Source organism: Myxocyprinus asiaticus, chromosome 15 (genome assembly GCF_019703515.2).
Source record: "Myxocyprinus asiaticus isolate MX2 ecotype Aquarium Trade chromosome 15, UBuf_Myxa_2, whole genome shotgun sequence".
In the NCBI taxonomy this organism is placed as follows: Eukaryota; Metazoa; Chordata; class Actinopteri; order Cypriniformes; family Catostomidae; genus Myxocyprinus; species Myxocyprinus asiaticus.
The window spans coordinates 21,315,054-21,335,692 of NC_059358.1; the positions used below are offsets into that span (position 1 = coordinate 21,315,054).

The 20,639-nt window shown below is 36.4% G+C and overlaps 1 protein-coding gene across 1 annotated transcript in view; it reads right to left on the reverse strand.

Moving 5' to 3' along the window:
• Positions 1 to 20,639, reverse strand: part of LOC127452993 (integrin alpha-8-like) — a 142,106-nt gene that overhangs the window by 32,856 nt on the left and 88,611 nt on the right. Inside the window, exons 14-21 of the mRNA XM_051718944.1 lie at positions 19,979 to 20,024; positions 18,162 to 18,269; positions 12,065 to 12,120; positions 10,854 to 11,008; positions 9,739 to 9,876; positions 9,431 to 9,498; positions 9,066 to 9,213; positions 6,866 to 6,958 (exon numbers count right to left, since the gene is read on the reverse strand). Coding sequence (XP_051574904.1) covers positions 6,866 to 6,958; positions 9,066 to 9,213; positions 9,431 to 9,498; positions 9,739 to 9,876; positions 10,854 to 11,008; positions 12,065 to 12,120; positions 18,162 to 18,269; positions 19,979 to 20,024 — 812 coding nt within the window. The remainder of the gene's footprint in view (positions 1 to 6,865; positions 6,959 to 9,065; positions 9,214 to 9,430; positions 9,499 to 9,738; positions 9,877 to 10,853; positions 11,009 to 12,064; positions 12,121 to 18,161; positions 18,270 to 19,978; positions 20,025 to 20,639) is intronic.

A 20,639-nucleotide genomic window follows, 5' to 3' on the forward strand; every position in this document is an offset into this window, starting at 1 on the left:
TTGCTATGTTGGGCTGGTCAGGATGCTCAAAAAACAGAGAAATGTTTTATCTGTGTTTACAATCTTTGTGAACTCATTCTACAAATGATTCACTTAAGGCCTGGTTATACTTCGTTTTTGTGTGTTCTAGATCGGATCGCGCCTTGTTGACCACATTGCCTTTTTAAAGTATACTCTTCTGGCCGCGAGTGAATAGGAACACATTTGACGCATGCCCACTACAACTACTTTGTGATACTCTTTAAGCACAGTCAATGGCAGGCACATGTGCTGACAATGTACAGACTAGGACTGTCCGTGTCCAGATAATCTGGGCCGTGCATGGACAGCACGCGCAGACTGTGCTGATGACGAAAATCTGCATCATGCATGCTGTGCACGGAGAATTCATCAACACGGACAACCGAAGTATTTGGCCTTTACGGTTATCTCTTCACATTATTCACAGTATTTATGAAATAACTATTCTTTCTTTTGCCTCTTTTCACATGGTAACACTTTACATTAATGTTCCCTTAGTTGACGGTTTATAAAAGGGTTCATTAATGACTAATAAGTCATTAGCAAATGCATTATAAATCATTGATATGTGGTTATGAACATGCATAAAAAGGGTGAATTTCATGCAATACCTGTCAAATAAGGTGCCATTTTACCTCACATTTTACAAATGCTTAATAAAACTTATTAAACATTAGTAACCTATGAAAATATACCTTAATGTAAAATGGACACATATGAAGGAGTTGCCAACTTTAAAAACCTATGTACATAAAATTCAGTACAGTTTAATTTTCATCAGGCTTTATTATATAATAAATGCTGTAAATGAGCATGAAGATCTAAAAAACATTTTTTGCAGAGGACTTAAGTATTTTGACATCAACATGACAAGGAGAGTGACAACACAAGTCGAGACATACCATAATGAATATAAACACAAAGAGGACTGTAGCAAAATGACATAATCCTTCCTTATAGACTACAATAGACTATTTTTGTTGCATTGTGACATAAATCATGAATTAGAGCATTTTGTTTTTGATTAAAGTATTAATAAGTGTATTTATTACGCATTCATACAATTTCAGTTAACATGCTCACTATTTGGTAAGTATTCCATGAAAGGCACCATTTTTTAACCATGCTGTTATAACTGCATATCAATTATTTATACTACATTTGTAAAATATTAGTCCTTAATGAATCCCTTTATAAACTCTTATACATTATAGCTAGGCTGAAAGCAGATAATATGCTGAACTGTTCTAATACTGCAGGCAAATTTTGCATGTGCATCCACAGGTAATGCTCTGCCATTATATTAGATATACACTGATTTATAGTGTATGAGTAAACATATTCTTTTGAACTGTTTGAACTATAAACACAGTCATAAACCTCCCTGCCTCCACTCTCAGTGAGTTGGCACTGCTCTACCAAAAGCATTTACCATCTTATGCATCAGATTACGGATGAATTACATTTCAATTTGCCCTGGATTTCACAAGCACTGCTATTCAAACAAACAGAGAAGAGATGTGAACTGGCTAATAAAGATGCAGGTGTGTGTGTGTGTGTGTGTGTGTATGCATGTGTACAGGTTTCACTATATTTGAGAGTGCCGTTTTTTTTTTAGTAATATAAATTATATTCTTCACTAATATAGTGAAACTTTTTGAAAGCCCACTAGTGAAGACATTTTAAGTGGCTATGAAATCAATGGAAGTCTACACAATACACATTATACACTAGGGCTGGGTGATATTGCTAAAAAAAAAAAAAAAAAAATCCAGCCTTTACAATATTTAATATATCTCTCAATATTTATGTATTTTATCTAAAATGGCTTAAAATGGTGATGAATGGTAAAAATATATATATTTACAGTAACAATAACATGCCACATGTGGACTTGAGTGAACATTTTTGATTGATTACTCAAACAACTTGTTGAATCAGAATTTTGTTTAATCGATTAATTCAAACAGTCGATCTAATTCACAGAAATGAATTAATCTTATCAACTCTAATGCCATTTTTGCTACTGATTCTTAAGTCTGAAACAGTTTTAAAACATCTCTGTCATAAAGGAATAGTTCACCCATAAATGTAAATTCTCTCATCATTTTCTCGCCCTCATGCCATCCCAAATGTGTATTACTTAATTTCTTCTGCAGAACACAAACTAAGATTTTTAGAAGAATATCTCAGCTCCATAGGTCCATACAATGCAAGTGAATGGTGGCCAAAATTCTGAATGTCCAAAAAGCACATAAAGGCAGCATAGAAGTGATCTGTATGACTCCATTGGTTAAATTCACGTCTTCAGAAGTTATATAATAGGTGTGGGAGAGAAAAGGATCCATTTTGAAGTCCCTTTTTTTCCTTTTTTTTTTTTTTTTACTACAAATCTCCACCTTTGACCAACTCCGACCATTAGGTAGCAATATGCACAAAGAATGTGAACAGCCAAAAAACAAAAGAAGAAAAATGTGGAGGTGAAAGTGAAAGTTTAGATTTATAGTAAAAAAGGACTTAAATATTGATGTGTTTCCAAACACCAATCATATCGCTTGTGAAAACATGTAATTAACCACTGAAGTCTTATGAATTACTTCTATGCTGCCTTAATATGCTTGCATTATATGGACCTGCAGAGCTGAAATATTCTTCTAAAAATCATAATTTGAGTTCAGCAGAAGAAAGAAAGTCATACACATCTGGGATGGCATGAGGGGTGAGTAAATTATATGAGAATTTTCATTTTTGGGTAAACTGTTCCTTTACCTCTCTCATACTAGTCAGTCACAAGGAAGGATTGCAAACAAGTCTAATGATGCTGTCTTTAGGAAACTTAATGGTCTCATAAAAAGTCATGGACATACTCAGATACATGGCTTTGTGTGTTTGAGTATGTGATGAAGTGCAGGATGTTGGGTTGGGAGTGTGTTAAAAAATTTGATTGTTTGTTTGTGTGTGTGTTGAGTTTGTGTAACAGGTCAAGTGTGTGTTTTGCAATCATTGAAATTATACACCAGACTGAGATAATTGGGATGACTGGAAACTGGTTGTCATGGTGACTGGTAAATAGAAGAACAGTGTGTTTAGACTGAACCTCAAACTTTGTCCCAATGTGTGTTTACACTCTCCCTACACACACTCACTCCATCACTGCACTTTTTTTTTTTCACTGACTCTCATTAACAATGCTCAACATCAACCTGTTAGAAGCACATGTAAAAGGAGAGGGAGGAGGTTGGAAAGACAGAAGTGAAAAACAGAAGCGAGAAGAGAAGAGAGAGCTGAAAATCACACAATGTACCAGGGCTGTGTGGATACAACCATATATCGATATATTGCAATTATTCTTCCCACAGCCTTGCATCGATACTTTAGATCCTTGTAACAATATACTGTATTTATTCATGTATGCATTTATATAATTTCCTAAAGTTTATTTAATGACGAAGCAAATCATCTAAATAAGCGAAAACTGTGATTCAGATTAATGAAAGTACTTATGAGGCACCGTGCCGGACAAAAGTGAACTGTGACTTATTTATCTCTGTGTATTATTTCACATGGTAATTGGCGATAACCAGCCCAACAATGTATAATGTTGTACAATGTTATCTATACCAGCAATTAACAGTAAGACTATGGGGGAATTCCAAACAGTGTTTTTGCACCCTTGAAGGGCACTGCGTGAAGGGAACACCACACGAAGGGGTGTTCCAAACGAAAGTAAGCAACTCAACCCCTCCACGAAGGGCGATGGTCACTTCGAGGAAGTAATTTTACCGGTTATGTTCATGTGATCCTGGGTGGCGTGTCCTCGTGATATTTTTTAAAGCAAGGTTGTCGATCAGAACATATTACATGTTCCAATGCTCGGGCAAGCATTATTGCCCTTTTATAACGGATACGTCTCCTCCTCCGCAATTTACATTCGTCATCATACATAAGATAGTAGACAGCCATGAGCAGAAATATACTCCAAAATCAGGGTCCATTTTTTCCTGAAGGCTAGTCTAAACCCTGAGGTTTATTATTATTTATTTATTAAGACCTCTTGTGCACCAAATAACTTTCGGCGGGAAATGTTCAATCATGTATTTTACATACATTTATGTGGTACAGATATATTACTATTATTATTATTAATATTATTATTAAAACAGCAACAATAATCAATTTTAAATAAGATACAAAAGGCAATGTTTGAAGAAAAAAAACTATTACAAAAAGTATATTTATTTGCAACAACAAATGAATAGCAATGAGACACCTGTTGTTAAAACAGCTGCGCTGCATCATCATGGTAACATTTCAGGCAAAGATAAAGTGGATGTGACGTATGTTTTTCATTACTCCCTTCATCAAGTGTGTTTCTAATGTGAGACAAGAGTGCCCTGCTCCCTCCAGAGTTCCCACTTCAAGGGCTCAGCCCTTCGGAGGGAGAAGGGCATAGGGATGCTCACTTCCGTTTGGAAATCGCCCTATGTTAGGAATGTGTGTCTCTGTAGTTAAGGGCTCAGAACATATACATAGTCACAATTACACAAACGTTCATATCAGCAGGAGAGAATTATATGAAAGCTAAATGGCACATGAATGAACACATCTGAATAACAGCCACATTCCAGCTAGAACGAGGCCAGTAGGCAAACAGTGTTAGGAACATCTGCATTAATGTATTACAAACACAGTCACATGCACAGAAAAACATGGCTTCCTTCCTCTGGATGGATGATAAGTGATAGTGCTGTTCACGGGTTATAATCATAAAAATATCACTGTCATCTAAAGATTCCTCTGTATTTATACTCAACAAGGAGGAATATGTTGTCAATGAATGTTGCCAATGCAAAGTGTTAGTTATGAATTTTGTCTGTATTTTTGTGTGTGAAATTTTTTTAGGTGTATCAGTACATGGAAGATCTGTTTGCTATGTGTGTGTATATGTGTGTTTGTGTGTGTACACTACAAGCACTCATCTCTGGTTTCATCACTGAAGGAATCTGTCTCTCTCTGTCAAAGTCTCAACTTCCTGCTCTGCAGTAAAAGGGTTATATAGATCTGTGTGTGTTTGTGAGATGTGTGTGTGTGTGTGTGTGTGTGTGATGCATATGCAAGTGTCTCATACAAGGCCTAAAGTCAGCAAACTGACAGAGCTTAACAATGTTTGGCTATTAAGGGGCGAAACTGATATTCTGTCTTCCCCTTTTATCACCCCTCTCTGTGTTCTGCTTATGCTAATTTTGTTAGTTCTGAAGGATTCAAGCTCTAAATACAAGTTGAGCAAAGATGATTTTGGCTGCAGAACTGCTAAATCTGACTGGATCTATCGAGAGATGGATAACTTTCCTACCAAGAACTTTCACTTTTCCCATCACAGTGATTTCACTCACTCACTCACTCACTCACTAAGTCATTCACTTACTAACTCACTTATTCATACACTTATTAATCTAGTCGTCTAATAACTTATTCATTAATCTCTCACTGACTTACCATTCACTCTCTCACTCACTCATTCATTCACTCACTTATTCACTCACTTACCAACTTATTTATACACTCACTCATTCATTCATTGAATTACTCATTCATTCATTCTTTCACTGACTTATTCACGCAATCATTCATTAACTCCCTTATTCATTTACTGAGCCATTCACTTTCTAACTCATTACTTCACACTCTTTACTATCCACTTATTCATACACTTACTCAATAATTCATTGAATCATGCATCCATTCATTCACTCTCTCACTGAATTATATACTTATTAATTAACTCATTCATTAGCTTGTTTATTCATTTATTCAGCCATTCACTCTCTGTTATTAATTAATGAAATCACTCCTTCATTCACTCTCACTCACTTACAGTATTTGTTTGCCCCCTCACTCAATCATTCATTAAGTAATTCACTCACACATTCATTTATTCAGTCATGCATTTATTCTCTCACTGACTCACTTATTCACTCACTCACTCATTAATTAATTGATTAATTAATTAAATACCTTATTCATGTATTCAGCTGTTCACTTTCTCACTCATTCATTCACTCTCACTTATTCACACACTCATTCATTAGATAATTGAATCACTAATTCATTCATTCACTCTCTCACTAAATTATTCACTCATTAATTCACTAATTCATTAACTGCTTTATTCATTTATTCAGCCATTCACTCTCTTACTCACTAATTCATTATATCACTCATTCATTCATTCACTTTGTCACTCACTTATTCATTCATTCCCTAACTCAATAATTAATTCAGTCATGCATCAATTTACTCGCTCACTCACTTATTCATACACTTACTCATTAATTCACTCTCTCATTCAATTATTAATTCACTCACTCATTCATTTATTCAGTCATGCATTTATTCACTCTTAGGCTCACTTATTTATTCACTCACTCATTAATTAATTCATTAAATACTTTATTCATGTATTCAGCTGTCCACTTTCTCACTCATTCATTCACTCTCACTTATTCACACATGCACTCAGTTAATTGAATCACTAATTCATTCATTCACTCTCACTGAATTATTCACTCATTCATTCACTCCTTTATACATTTATTCAGCCATTAACTCTCTTAATCACTAATTAATTATATCACTCCTTCATTCATTCACTTTGTCACTCACTTATTCATTCACTCCCTAACTCAATAATTAATTAAGTCATGCATTAATTTACTCTCTCACTCACTTATTCATACACTTACTCACTCTTTCACTCTTTCACTCTATTATTAATTTTATTCATTCATTCACTCACTAATAAATATATATTACATATACAAAGTTAGTATGACATATTTCTTACATTTGTGTCAGCCACCATTGGGTTTCCCAGGTCACACACCACAACTCTGGTCTCATTCTCTGTCCGGTGCTCACAGTTCAGCCGCTGAAGATCCTGAGACAGACGGAGCAGGAGAGAGATGTCAACTCTACATTATCTCAGCTTTGGTAGCTCTTTTTGTTAACACACCATGCTGAATGATTAATTAACACAAAACCTAGTCTAAACACTACCAACCTTTGACAGCTCTAAAACAAGCCAGTGAAAACAGTGCTCAGGGGGGTAAGGGAGGGACAGAGGAAAGAAAACAAAAAAAGAAGAGGGAGAGACGGAACATGGTGAATTCTCTGATAATAATCGCACCATACATCACTGAGGCCCTCCTCCTGTCATCTCGTCAAGCCCCCTTACATCTTTCTCTCTTTTTCTCCATCTCCATTCTCTGGCAACCACTTCCTCTCACCAAAACAAAGTCAAACCATAACCATTCTGTTCCCAGGAGAGCAGCTAATGTAACCGTGCAAATCGCATTAAGGGCCACTCTGCAATTACCAGCTATACAGTATACTGCATCTGTTAAGCTAATAAGAGAAAGAGCAATCATAAACTCTGTGGTCAGTACTCTAGTCAGTACCAGTGTCTATTTGCTAATCCAGAAAAAGGCAGCACGTTTGCAGAGAAAGAACAGAATGATGAAATAATCGAATGACAGGGGAACATATGAATGAAGATGTGTGAATATGGAGAGTTGGACAGTATGAAATGAGATAAGTAGTCTGTAAAATCTTGGCAATGCGTTACAGAGCACACCTAGGCATGCGGCATGTTTTTGACTATGTTTTAAATGAAACCTCACTAGTAATTAGATCAACATTCACTGCATTCCTGCCTCATTACTACATCAAAGACACTGCAGAGCCCATGATTGTGTTTTTAACTCTGGGCCAGAAATGGATTACAGATTTCAAGCAGTTTAGTAAATCTGATATTTCACAAGAACTGAGCTCACATTAAACTGTTGCATTAAACAGCAAAACTTTGTATATTGTCTTTCGTATTAATATTAAGCGTACGTGAAATATTTATACATTGTAATCACTAAATGGGTGCCCACTAAACCAAAATAAACTCATGCATGACCAAGTTTCTGGAGAAAAAGGACACATAGAATGAGTCATAATCTAAACACAGTGGAGAGAGAGTCAGATTGAAACAGGCATTCTGTAATCAGAGCAACTATAAATGGAAAACATTATACAGCGAACTCTAAGTACAATATTCATCAGATCAGTTTCTATATCCAATTGCCCACCCAGACCCATTTAAGCACACACACAATTTGACAGCACACTACATATCAGTGGCGTAGCCAATGGTGTACCAGGGTGTGCAAATGACATCCAAACCTAAGTTTGCACACCCAAATGAAATGAATTTTCACATCTAATTATAGGCATGTAAAAATTGATCTGACCATGACTTTTCAGAATTTACAACCAGTGTGTAACAGAGCCCCCTCAGGTTACATGCATGTTCTCGCAACAGACTTGGAGTTCAGAAGACGGAGTTAATGCAACCAAATTCCGTTTTCTGTGTCATTATTGACAACTGCATTCGTCCATTTGAACAAAGTAAGTTCATTGCTGTAAGTTCATTGCTATCAAAATTAAGAACGTTCAGTAAAGACAGAATCTGTGCATTCTTGTGTTCCACACAATGCATTAAGCATTTATTTCTTATTCAAAATGCAATTGCTATTAAAACAATGAATGTAAAACCTGATTATTATTTTTGTCAGTATTCTCCAAATTTTCGAATTGCCCCTCTATTTACATTTGTGTCTTCAGCATATTTTGAAATATAATTATGTATTTCCCAAAATAATCGAATCCTGACCGAACTTCAGATACCATGACTAAATATTAAGCCTAATATTTGGAAAGCTACAGTAACAGGCCTACCTACTCCATTGTTTATGCCATTACCTACTCCATTATTTGGTTTAATTAAGTCATTATCAAGTAACACAAGGTTTTAAAAAATTCAAATAAAACAAATTAATGTAATGGTTGTTAATGATACAAACAATGATAATGTAATGGTTGTTTCTTTATTGTGCTTTAGTATTTGCACACCCTGTTTTATCATGGCACACTCAGAGCCTTGTTTCTGGCTATGTCACTGCTAAAAATTCCTTGAGAGTTGGAAATATGTTGTGTACCTCACGTCTGCGTTCCACACCAATATAGTCCGCCTCTGGTGGGAGGGTCACATGAAGCTCCGCCTCATACGCTCCCTCACCTTGATTGGCTGCATTAATGGTCAACATAAGCATGTTGTCATCCCCAATTATAAGTTCTGTTCGATCCCTGTACAAAGAAACAAAACGTGTTTAAAATCACTTGTTGATTTCAACACATTTGCTGTCTGAATACTAGAGGCTGTAAAAAGGCATATGCTGACAATGCTTTTAAAATAAAAACAAATGCAAGACTACAAATAAATGTGGCTCAACTCTACACATACTGTAAATGAAAACAAATATAACAGTTACTCAATGGCAGACACATGCATGCATTAACTCACATTGTAGCAGAAAGTTTGAGATCTGGGATGCACATGTTGTCTTCCCCACAGTCCAACAGGATGTTTGCCTGAGGGAGAAGAAAAAAAACCTTTTGGTTCATTTATTCACTGAAAAGATCTCAATTTCTTTGTGTTTTGCCTCTACGTTTAACTCTGTTTACATCAGATGTTTATCAGTAACAAGATGCTCACAAATCAATTATACTGTTTTCTTGCTACATGTCATGCTTTTCTTATCAATATAATGTGCACATGAATGCATGCAGCCACTCACAAACAATGATAAACACTGATTAGTGCATGCAAACCTGCTCATGGTGGAAGGTCTTGCTATAGTGGTCTAAAATAGGCCGCAGCTGTAATCCAGAAGGGGAAGAGTTCTGATCCAGACTGTAGTTCAGTGCCACACTGATGGGACTCAATTTATCCCTGAACTCCCCCTCATCCTAAAAAGAAACAGAGACAGAGAGAGAGAGAGAAAGGTGGGTTACAAACAGGAGTGAATTCCTAGAAACATCTATCAGTCTCCCTCTCTTCTCTTTCTCGCAGCTTCCTTGTGTAAAATAATTTTCTACTCTTTTGATTATTATATTCCTTTGACATTCATTCTTGACATCAAAACAAAGTTCACTTGAAATGCATGCTTTGAGTGGGCCAAAAACAACAAATTAAATCATTGAATACATTTTTGTGGGTTTGATAAAATGTGTTTATGTTTCTGAATAGTAATTCAAATAACCTAAAACTCACACACTAACCCTATTCGTAAAAGAAAGCTTTCTACAAAGCAGTACTTGCTTATGAATCAATTTTCATTTTAAGGAAGTCCCTGAATGTGCTCAAAAGGAGGTTTTGTCAGATTTAGCTCACTTTTGGGGGCAATTTTGTCCCCAAATATAGCTAATCAACACACAAGCACATACGAAAATGCTTTCATATACAAATTAAACTCTCATTTTCCTCCCTTTAAATGCTATAGATTTACAACCTTAATGTATATTATTAACAACAGTCTCTTGTTGTTGGATATTTTTGCTTTAGACCTGCCATATTTCATTTAATAAGTCTGTTTTGCCTGTGATGATATCATAGTTGGCAAAAACAAAACAAAAAAAAACAAAACAAAAAAACTTTCCCATGGCCTGTGTTACCATATAAATACTGCATTCAATTCATGAGTCACCTCAGCATAGCAGAATTTTTGGTCTCATTTTCAAGAGACACTCTCACAGAGGGGTGGATATGTCTTAAGTCTCACATCGTTTATTCTGTCCAGTTGAGCTGTGTTGTACTAGGAGCTTGGTTTGGCTCACAATTAACTTTCCCATGGGTTCATTTGTAGAGATGACAGAATATTAATTTTTAATGAGGAACCAACCCAGTTTGACAATAGTGTATGCTGTGTGAGGACTGTAAGGCTAACCCGCAGGTAAACTGAGTAGTTGTGGCAATGTTGCCGGTCCCCCTGACCCAGAACTAAATTTTGGGTTTTGTGGTGCTGGTTAGAGTCCATAAACAAGATTCTCTTGACTGCTCCATGCTGCTTCAGCCAATCCAACTGCAGGTCCATTCTCAGAGCTGAAAGAGAGAAAGACAGGCATGCTATTGTTAGCTCTGCCTCCGTGGAGTCCAATTCCTGCAATTTCTGTCAGGACCAAATGAGTTTTGGACCATAAAACTTGCACGCTCTTAAGGTTAATGACTGGGGCTTCTGAAGAACACACAAATGCAGCTTCCAACAAAAGCATACCCTCACATATGCACATAGTTTGTCTTTCTCAACAAACAGGCACACATACACACCTGTTATTTGTCATCTCTAAAACCATATGCATTCAGTTTTTAACAGGCCTGCTTTAAAAAATGCGAGAAAGAGGCTTTATTGCCTGTTGGTTTAAATGAGTTTGGCACCTTCTGCATTTTGGCCATTATTACAACCACTTAAACACAGATGTGCAACAAGGGCTAAAACGCTCTACACACGGGGTAAACTGAGTGCTTAGTGTAGAAACACACACGTGTCCATGTGACACCAATAAAATGTCACAGAGATCATGTAAGGGACCCACCACAGTATGAGATAATGGCTATGGTGATAGGTGATATCATTTGTTTTATTTTAGCAATGGGGTTTGTGAATTTGTTTTACAAACCCACATGTATGAATTGTATGAGGTCTTTAATGTTTCGAGAAACACATCCAAAATATTTTTTTAATAATACAATTGCTGATAAGACCACAACATTTGCTTAAAAAATAAAAAATGTACAGGGTTGTCATACGTTTTTACCAATGAATTCCATGATCTCTGAAGTCCTTTTGTTTTTAATCAATTTATAGGATTACACATACAAAGAACAATTTCTAGCTGAAAAAAGTAAGCATATGAAAAAAGTAAATTTCTATGACAAACATTTGTTTTATTATTATTAATAATTTCCATGACTTTCAAAATATTTTAGTAATTTTCATGACTTTCCAGGCCTGGAAATCACAATTTTTAAATTTACTGATATTTCCAGGTTCACTATGACCATGAGAAATACAATATTAAAAAGCATTTATTAAAATGTGCTTTTATTAGGGAATTTAACAAAGTAAACATTGTAAATATTAAAAACTGATGCACTTACCTACAGAATCAGGGATTCCTATACCAGAGATTTTAGCACAAACATTTACTGATAGACTGCAAAAGAGAGAGATAGAGAGAGATTATTAAGTACAGCATAATATAGCTAAACAAGCAATGACAACATGTAAGCAGTGATAACATAACAGAGGAAGGTTTTAGTTTATAAGAATGTAGTGTGTGTGCACTACATCACTGTATATGCAGCTAAATGGAGACATGTGACGCTGAGCGATTCTGTACTCAATATTTAATGACTTAATCAAATTAGCCTCTGCTCTTTCAGCCTCTTCTGTCTGTCTTCTTCTCCCTTCATCTCTCTCTCCCTCATTCTCTCTCTTATAGTCTGCTAATAGAAGCCAGCAATCCAAAATAACTTCCTGTTCCTGTCAGAAAAAGGGGTGAAAGGACAAAACCTCCCTCACTTTTTAAATTCTCTTACAAATACGGTATTGTTTGTTAAACACTCTAAGAACATTCTGAAACCACATATTATATGAAATGGAATTAAATGTTGCTCTTGAAGTCTAAATTCTAAGGTTCTTATCCAATATCAAAATGGCACAGGAAATCCTGTCTCCCACGGCTATGGCACGCACAGTCCATTTGCTGGACTCTAAAGATGGCAATTTTGTTGCCATAGGACTTTTTTTTCAGATTAACATTTTTTATTGGTTGATTCTCAAACACAATACAGAATAAAGCTAAATATACATGTACAGAGTCAACCATTATCCCCCTTTAAACCCCATTAATTCCCTATCCCCCAACCCCAACCCCACCCCAACCCCCAACAAACATTCCTGTGGTCCAAGCCTGAGTGTACACATATAATCACTGAAATAAAGTTTCTCTCCACCTGGTCCTCACCGAGAGCCTTCCAGAAAGGTCATGTATTTGTCCCATATCTTACCATACACGTCTAATTTGCCAAGCTGTTTATATGACATCTTTTCAAATGCCGCCACCCTACCCAATTCGGTGAACCATCCTTGAAATGAGGGAGCTCCAATTGACATCCATCCTCTAGGAATTATCTGTCTGCCAATCATTACACTAGTTTGGACCCAGCTTTTTGTATATTTGTCACCTACTTTAATAACCGCACAATCAACCAATATACATAGTATGGGGCAGAATTACATTTGAGTGTCTACAACCTCACGGATACAATTCTGCACTGTAAAAAATGTCTGTAATTTTAAATGTAAAAGATTGTAAAAATGCTACAGAAAAAAAAAAAACGTTAAATGATTAACCAGTATTAACTGTAAAATATACAGTAAAAATTTGTAATATATTTTAAAAGACAATACAGTAGTTTTTACAATAAAATGCTGTAAAAATTACATTTTTTAGATGTAAAAAGTATGATTTTCCTGTATAATTAATGGTAAAAATTTACATTGTTTAACAAGAGCGTACATGTACTTTTTTACAGTAAATTATTGTTAAAATTACAGTAAAAAAACAATAATCGGGTGTTCCCACAATTCCCTGCATGACCCATCATATTTCATTCTATTTTATAGGAATAGTTATGTTTCTTCTTATTTTTAATATCAGTTACGTACATTGGGGTGTTCTGTTTTATATTTAATGTAGTTTAGTTAATGTTTACTGCATTATTTAAATTTCACATATGTTACCCTGATGGTGTTTATTGTTTGTGTGAGTGCAACTGGGCACTTTCTCTACATGTTTATTGGTCATTGCTCCTGGAAGAGCCACTATTACTGAACTTCATGTCATCATGTGCTCTTCTGAAATGTTATGGTGATTAACATTACCTTATAAAGTAAAAAGCAGAATTTTACAGTTTCAGAAGGTTAATATCAAGTTTATGACATTTTTTTTTTTTTTACTGTAAATGTAACAGATTTTTTTTTTTTTTTTTTTTTACAGTGCCAGCATGGTCATGTAAATTACAGCAGTTTTAAACTGTAACATTTACAGGTTGATCTGTAAAGTTGTTTACATTTTTACTGTATTTTTTACATAATTATTCTGGCAACCATAGCTGCCAAATTAATTTTTTTCTTAACAACAGGAATTATTTTTTTTTTTACAGTGTGGACTCTAACCCAAAATTTTTGAATCTTAGCACAGAAGCATCCTCCAACTGACATCACCAGCAGGTATGTGTGTCTTTTAAACCAAGCATAAACAATCTAGAGGGAGTCCAGTAGAAACGATGCAAAATCTTAAACTGAATACGGCATGCCCTTGCATCCCTAGACATAGTTTTATATTTTTTTTTAATTCTCCCCCTCCAATACCAAGTTCAAATCTCTTTCCCATAATCTCTTAAGAGCTGTGTAGGCCCCATCACCAAGGCTCTGTACCAACAAGGAATAATACACTGATGCTTCATGCACTTTCCAAAGGCTGTGAGCACCATACAAAGAGTATCTGTAGCTTTAGGGGGCTGTGTACTACATAGGGCTTTATTTTTAACTAACCCTCCATTTCCAAAGAAACACAAAACCAGGACTGGGGATTTAGAGCATACAGTACTCTTGAGTGTGTTTACACTGATAAAACAAATCAGTTCATTATAAAAATTCTGAGTTTAAATGAGATTTTGAATTTTCTGATTCTTCTTCAGATATTACATAAAAACATAAAAACATGCAGAGATAAATCGGGGTAATGAGCAACAATTTAGGTGGCGAACTGGGTTTTGCTTAAACTATTTTAACCTAATAAAAGAAAAACTTCCACATAAAGTTCATAAACTTGACCTTACATTTTGCAAGGTTATTAAGCATTATCAGTGTACAGTGTGATCATGCATATAAATGCACTCTTTGACAAACAACACACACACACACACACACACACACACACACATGCAGCGAGGTTAAAGCAAAGAAAGAATGTTTCAAATAGAACACTTATTCTAACATGCTCACACCTCTCCAGCTGGTGCTCAATAACTGTATTTCCATTCTGTGGAACCTGTAATGATATCTGTGCTCAGGGAGTTACAACTGCGGTCCTAATGGCCCAAATGTCCAATTCTATGCATAGCAATGTATAGCGCTCCATGCAGCCTAAACATGTCTAATCAGAAACACCCCATTAGCCCCCTCTGCACACACACTTACACAGCAATGAGCATGTCTGAGTTTAAATTAGTGATAAACAGCAGGATGCTTTCCCTCATGAACAACACCAAACACCCATGAGGCCTTTCTTGATGGAATCCAACATTGTGCATTGTGCACTAACCACGCAAACTGTGCCTTGACGCCAACAGGTAGAGTCCAGTAGAAATGATGCAAAATCTTAAACTAAATACAGCATGCCCTTGCATCCCTAGACATAGTTAAAAAAAAAAAAATTCTCCCCCTCCAATACCAAGTTCAAATCTCTTTGCCATAACCTCTTAACCTCGGTAGACCGCCCAACCAATCACAAAAAAAAAGCGTCAGAAATTTGTAGTACTTTTCAATTTTTGTCATTGGCCGAAAACAACATGTTCTACACTCAAGAGGCAGAATCACTCTGCTACAGACCGAGAACAAAGATATATTTTTGTGCAATGCATAGGTTTTAGTGCCCATAAAGAAGCCTGGTGGTACTTCTAGCAGTGACCATGTGGCTGCTGTTAATGTACCACAGGCTCCCTCTTCCCCAGCTCCCACTTAAAATATCTCTGTCTTTCTCCACCTTAGCTCCCAAAAATCATCTCTGTAATAATGGTATGATATGTATGATGTATACATATCATACATACGTATGATGGTATGATAGCCCGGAGCTGTTCACCCAAAAGGATTAGTTCACCCAAACATTTTAATTCCTTAATCATTTACTCACCCTCATGCCATCCCAGATGTGTATGACTTTCTTTCTTCACCTGAACACAAATGAAGATTTTTAGAACAATATCTCAGCTCTGTAGGTCCATACAATGCAAGTGAATGGTGGCCAGAAATTTTTAAGGTCCAAAAATGACATAAAGGGGGCATAAAAGTAATCCATATGACTCCAGTGGTTAAATCCATATCTTCTGAAGAAATATGATAGGTGTGGGTGAGAAATAGGTCAATATTTAAGTCCTATCTCCACCTTTGACCAGCCCCAACCTGTAAGTGTCTGAATGTGAAAGTGAAAGTTACTTCCACACCAGTATGTGAAAGTGAAAGTGTAGATTTACAGTTAAAAAAGGACTTAAATATTGATCTGTTTCTCACTCACACCTATCACATTTCTTCATGAGATATGGATTTAACCACTGGAGCCTTATGGATTACTTTTATTCTGCCTTTTGGACCTTCAAAGTTCTGGTCACCATTCACTTGCATTGAGAGGAGCAACAGAGCTGAAATATTCTTTTAAAAATCTTCATTTGTGTTTTGCAGAAGAAAAACAGTCATACACATCTGGGATGGCATGAGGGTGAGTAAATGATGAGAGAATTTTCATTTTTGGGTGCACTATCCCTTTAAGAGAGAGTGCTTATTAAAAACCAGCTCACTCACACACCATTACATGTTTCAAGTAATTTTAAGTTCATAACGTAACCAAGAGTGGAGTTGTCCGAGACGGTTAGTTTACTCTGTAAATAGTCTCCACTTTTATAAGCTCGTCCTGTTCATAGCAATCTGCGGAGAGCCGCTGCAAGTTCACGGTCAAATTGAACGAGTCAGTACTAAGTGGAGGCAACGTCTCTCCTCATGTGACTTTGTATTTCACAGTTGCCCCCCCTCACATTCACGTCACGCCAAAGCTCATGCAAAATGATTGCAATATACCTTATTCACAGTAGTGCCATCTTTTGATTTTTAATGCGAATGACAACGAGGCTGTGAGAGATAGATTTACCATCTCTTCAATGGCACACACAGTATTTTGTCTATTGAGTGGTCTTGACAAGTGTCCTTTTTATTCAATGTTTTGTACACAGAACGATCCAAAAACACTTAAAACTGCAGTACAGCCAATTGAAGAGACTTGTATGTCTATTCCTCACAGCTTCGTTGTCATTCCAGTCAAAAATCAAAGATAGCGCTGCTGTGAATAAGGTCTATGCGCTCAAGGGAGGTGTGAGAGACGCTGCCTCCCTCTGAAATTTTATCCGCTGGTGTCACTGTTTGACAGAGTTACTTTAGAAATATAACTTCTATACACATTATTTGAGCTCACATTTCATAATATTTTATTTGTTTTATTTATGAACAGACCATTATTTTCCTCACCAGAATTTTTGAGGAGACATTGCCTCCCTTGCCTCCTTGGAGAAATTGCCACTGGTTGATATTGCATATTTCAATGTCTATCCAAACGTATGAAAATGCACATGAGCTAGAACCACACTTCACGTACAAATATCAACAAATACTGATGAGATCACTTTGGGGAGACAGAGGTTTTCAGTCTTTCATTTTCTCTGTCTTTTGTCTGTTTCTTTCTGTGTCTTGTTCATTCTCTCTTTTCGTTGCTGTGTCTCAGTGTATCCCTCGGTCTCTCTCTAATTCCAACCACAGTTTGTACATTTATTTTACTAAGCTACTCTTTTCTTATTGCAGAATTCTGAACTTCAGTTCTTTTCGTTTGTCTCTCTAAATCATCTAGTCCTTTCTGCCCCATGACAAGCCTAACACACAAGCACATTCACCCAAGCAGCCAAACGTCATGGGGCCCAAAACTGTTGTGGGACTCAATATCCATCCACATCCAGGGTAAGAATGTGGGGTTGTGTGTATATTTATGTGGCTTGGTAGAATGTATTGAGACTTCCAGAAACACTTAGTTTTACCACAAAGAAGAAAAAAAAAAACCACATTATACTGCTGTAATGTGGTACTAAACACCACATGGCTTTAAAACCTTCCAGTCAGCGATCGTTCCTTGGCCCAGAATGATTTGGTCTAGCCATAGCCAGGACTAAAGATCAACATATCTGTCCCACTGAAATAAACACTCAAACAGATACATTAAAATAGGAGCTTTCATTGGCTTATAAAATGTTTATGTTTACATTTAAGAAGTCAAACTTAACATGTAGTGCATGAGGATCACTCGCAGTGTCTTACCCTAAGACTTTCAGTAATTCACATTGGCAAAATGTAGGTAATAGAAACACTTACCAAGTAACCATGTCATCAGTATTGGGCATGTGGCAGGACTTGTCTTCGGGATTGAGAATTCTGGGTGCCAAAATCAGCTGAGCATCCACAGTTACCACTGGTCTTGCCCTGACATGAAAAACAATGGAGAAATGGAGTGAGAATATTATCAAAAAATAAAGATACTGATATAATTTATTGCAATAATGTTGAAGAAGTTAAATGGAAAGCTAAACTAAGGGCAGCACATAATCATTAAGAATCCACCAAATCCAGTTGTTGATGCTTGAAGTTAAAGTGTGTAATTTTTTGTATGTTAAAACACTTTCTCACATCCCAATGTAATATGCAGAGACAACTATAAGTAAGGGGTGATTTCCCTGAAAAGTTTAAACACAGTGGCTCTGTGGTGCCAGGTTTTGCTATCAAAACATTACTGTTTGTGCATCAATGGGCACAGTAGATCATTAATCTTACTTACTCGCTTTTAGCACAACACAGTGGACATTTCACTGCCATAATATGTGAAATGAACCAGATAATTAAATTTTTGCAAAATGTTACCACAGTCACATAATATTCCTTAAATCAGGCTGGCAATTTCATACATTTTACTAACTTCCACCATTTTCCTTACTTTAATGACACACCCTCTCTCCAAAATTCCACCCTTCAAAGACATCAGCAAACCCGAAGTTAGAAAACATGAATACGCAAAATGACTGATAGGCAGAGAGCATATCTGATTGGGTAGCTTTTCTGATCGGCTAAAAAATTAAGCATGGGCCGCTCCCCTGACTCTGTTGTTACAGAGCCTAGAACTGTCAAAGAGACATGTGTGATTTCCCAGAATGCCTAATTTTGTGATAACTGTTAGGTAGAAGGGATATTTTATGTGTATTTTAAGTATTCAAAAAATGCTTGCTAACCACACATTTAACCAACAGAAAATTAACATTCAGAGCCTCATTCTATAAGAAAGCATCAAACAGTCTGAGTTAATGAGAAGATAACATGAGGCCAGTCCCCACTCTGCTCCAGTCTCTCTCTCAGTCTGTTGAGACTAGCACTCAAACTGGATTAACAGTGGAAATGTTAGCTTTCACAAATACACCAGAGCCCACTACAGCTAATCGCTTTAACACTGACACTGAGACACCACTTATGTATGAGAATATGTGCTAGAACATGTTTAATGTGCCTGTGTGAATTTGGTGGCTTTGAGGCAGGAAAAAAGTGGACTATTTTGAAACATTTCTGAGGGAAACCTGATCTGGAACACAAGTGAAGTCTTGGCTACTCAGACTAGAAAAGCCAAAAGTCTGCAGATAATGTTCTGTGACTGTACTGTTGTCATCTACATATATGGAATTTCATTGGCTTCACAGGCCTGACATTTCAATATTTTCTCACTTTTTTCTTGAAAAAGTGTTCCTATTGTATCATGGATCAGAATAAAAACAACTTCATATGTATCAAGTTCTCTTCCAGTTAAACCTCAAACACAGGTGTTTGCTATGCCACTCACTCTAATGGGGAAAACATATGCGAGTTTGTGTGTAGCAGAGAATTGTATGTCAGTTCAGACATATGACCAGAATAAATGTGATCTTCTTCTTCTTCTTCTTTTTTTTTAACGATACATTTACATGTGTAATAACATTTTAAGAGTTGTTAATAAATAACACTTTACATGTAACCACTACATAATTACAATGTAATTACAATGTAACATGTCCTAATGCAAAATAAGCGCTTCATGTCTCTTTTGACTAGTTTACCAAGTATGTATTTTGAAAATGCTGTATTTATGTGGTGTATTGTGTGAATTTTCTCACCTGTAGGCAACAACTTTACTCACTCCAAATGCACCAACCAGCAAATCTGTAAAAGACAGTGAAATATACTGAGACGTGGAGGACTGACACAATATGAAACAGAGAAGGGTGTGATGCAAATGAGAAGAGAATAATGCAAGATAGAAAGAGTACGAGTGGTTGGACCATAAAGCTTCAAAGCATGCTGCAGCTGGAAGAGATTTAGGCCTCCAGCAGACTCGTCGTCCCTTTTCTAGCTCTACCGGTATTGCATCTCACATGACCTGCTGTCCCTGAACAGAGTAATAGAGAAACCCTTGAGAGCCATGGGGAATGTGTGAGGGTTTAATCTCATTCTACTCAGTGGTGCAGAGAGTCATATCTGATTAAGGGAAAGGTAAATATGCTATGCTGAATGAATTCCCTTTGCTCTTAATAAAGGTGGGCATGATAAACCTGTGATTTAACTTATATGAGATTTTAATGTGCTGCTGTGAAACCTTCACATTGTAATGCAGTTTAAATGACTTTTTGTGAAGTTCAGGGCCTACAGTATAAAAGAATCATGCACTTTGATGCCTAGAGACAAGGTATATTTAAAACAGTTTGAATGCCAGAGCCATGGCATAATGTTAGCACACTTGCTTGTGACAAGTTGGTGCCCCCACAGGGATCTAGGTTT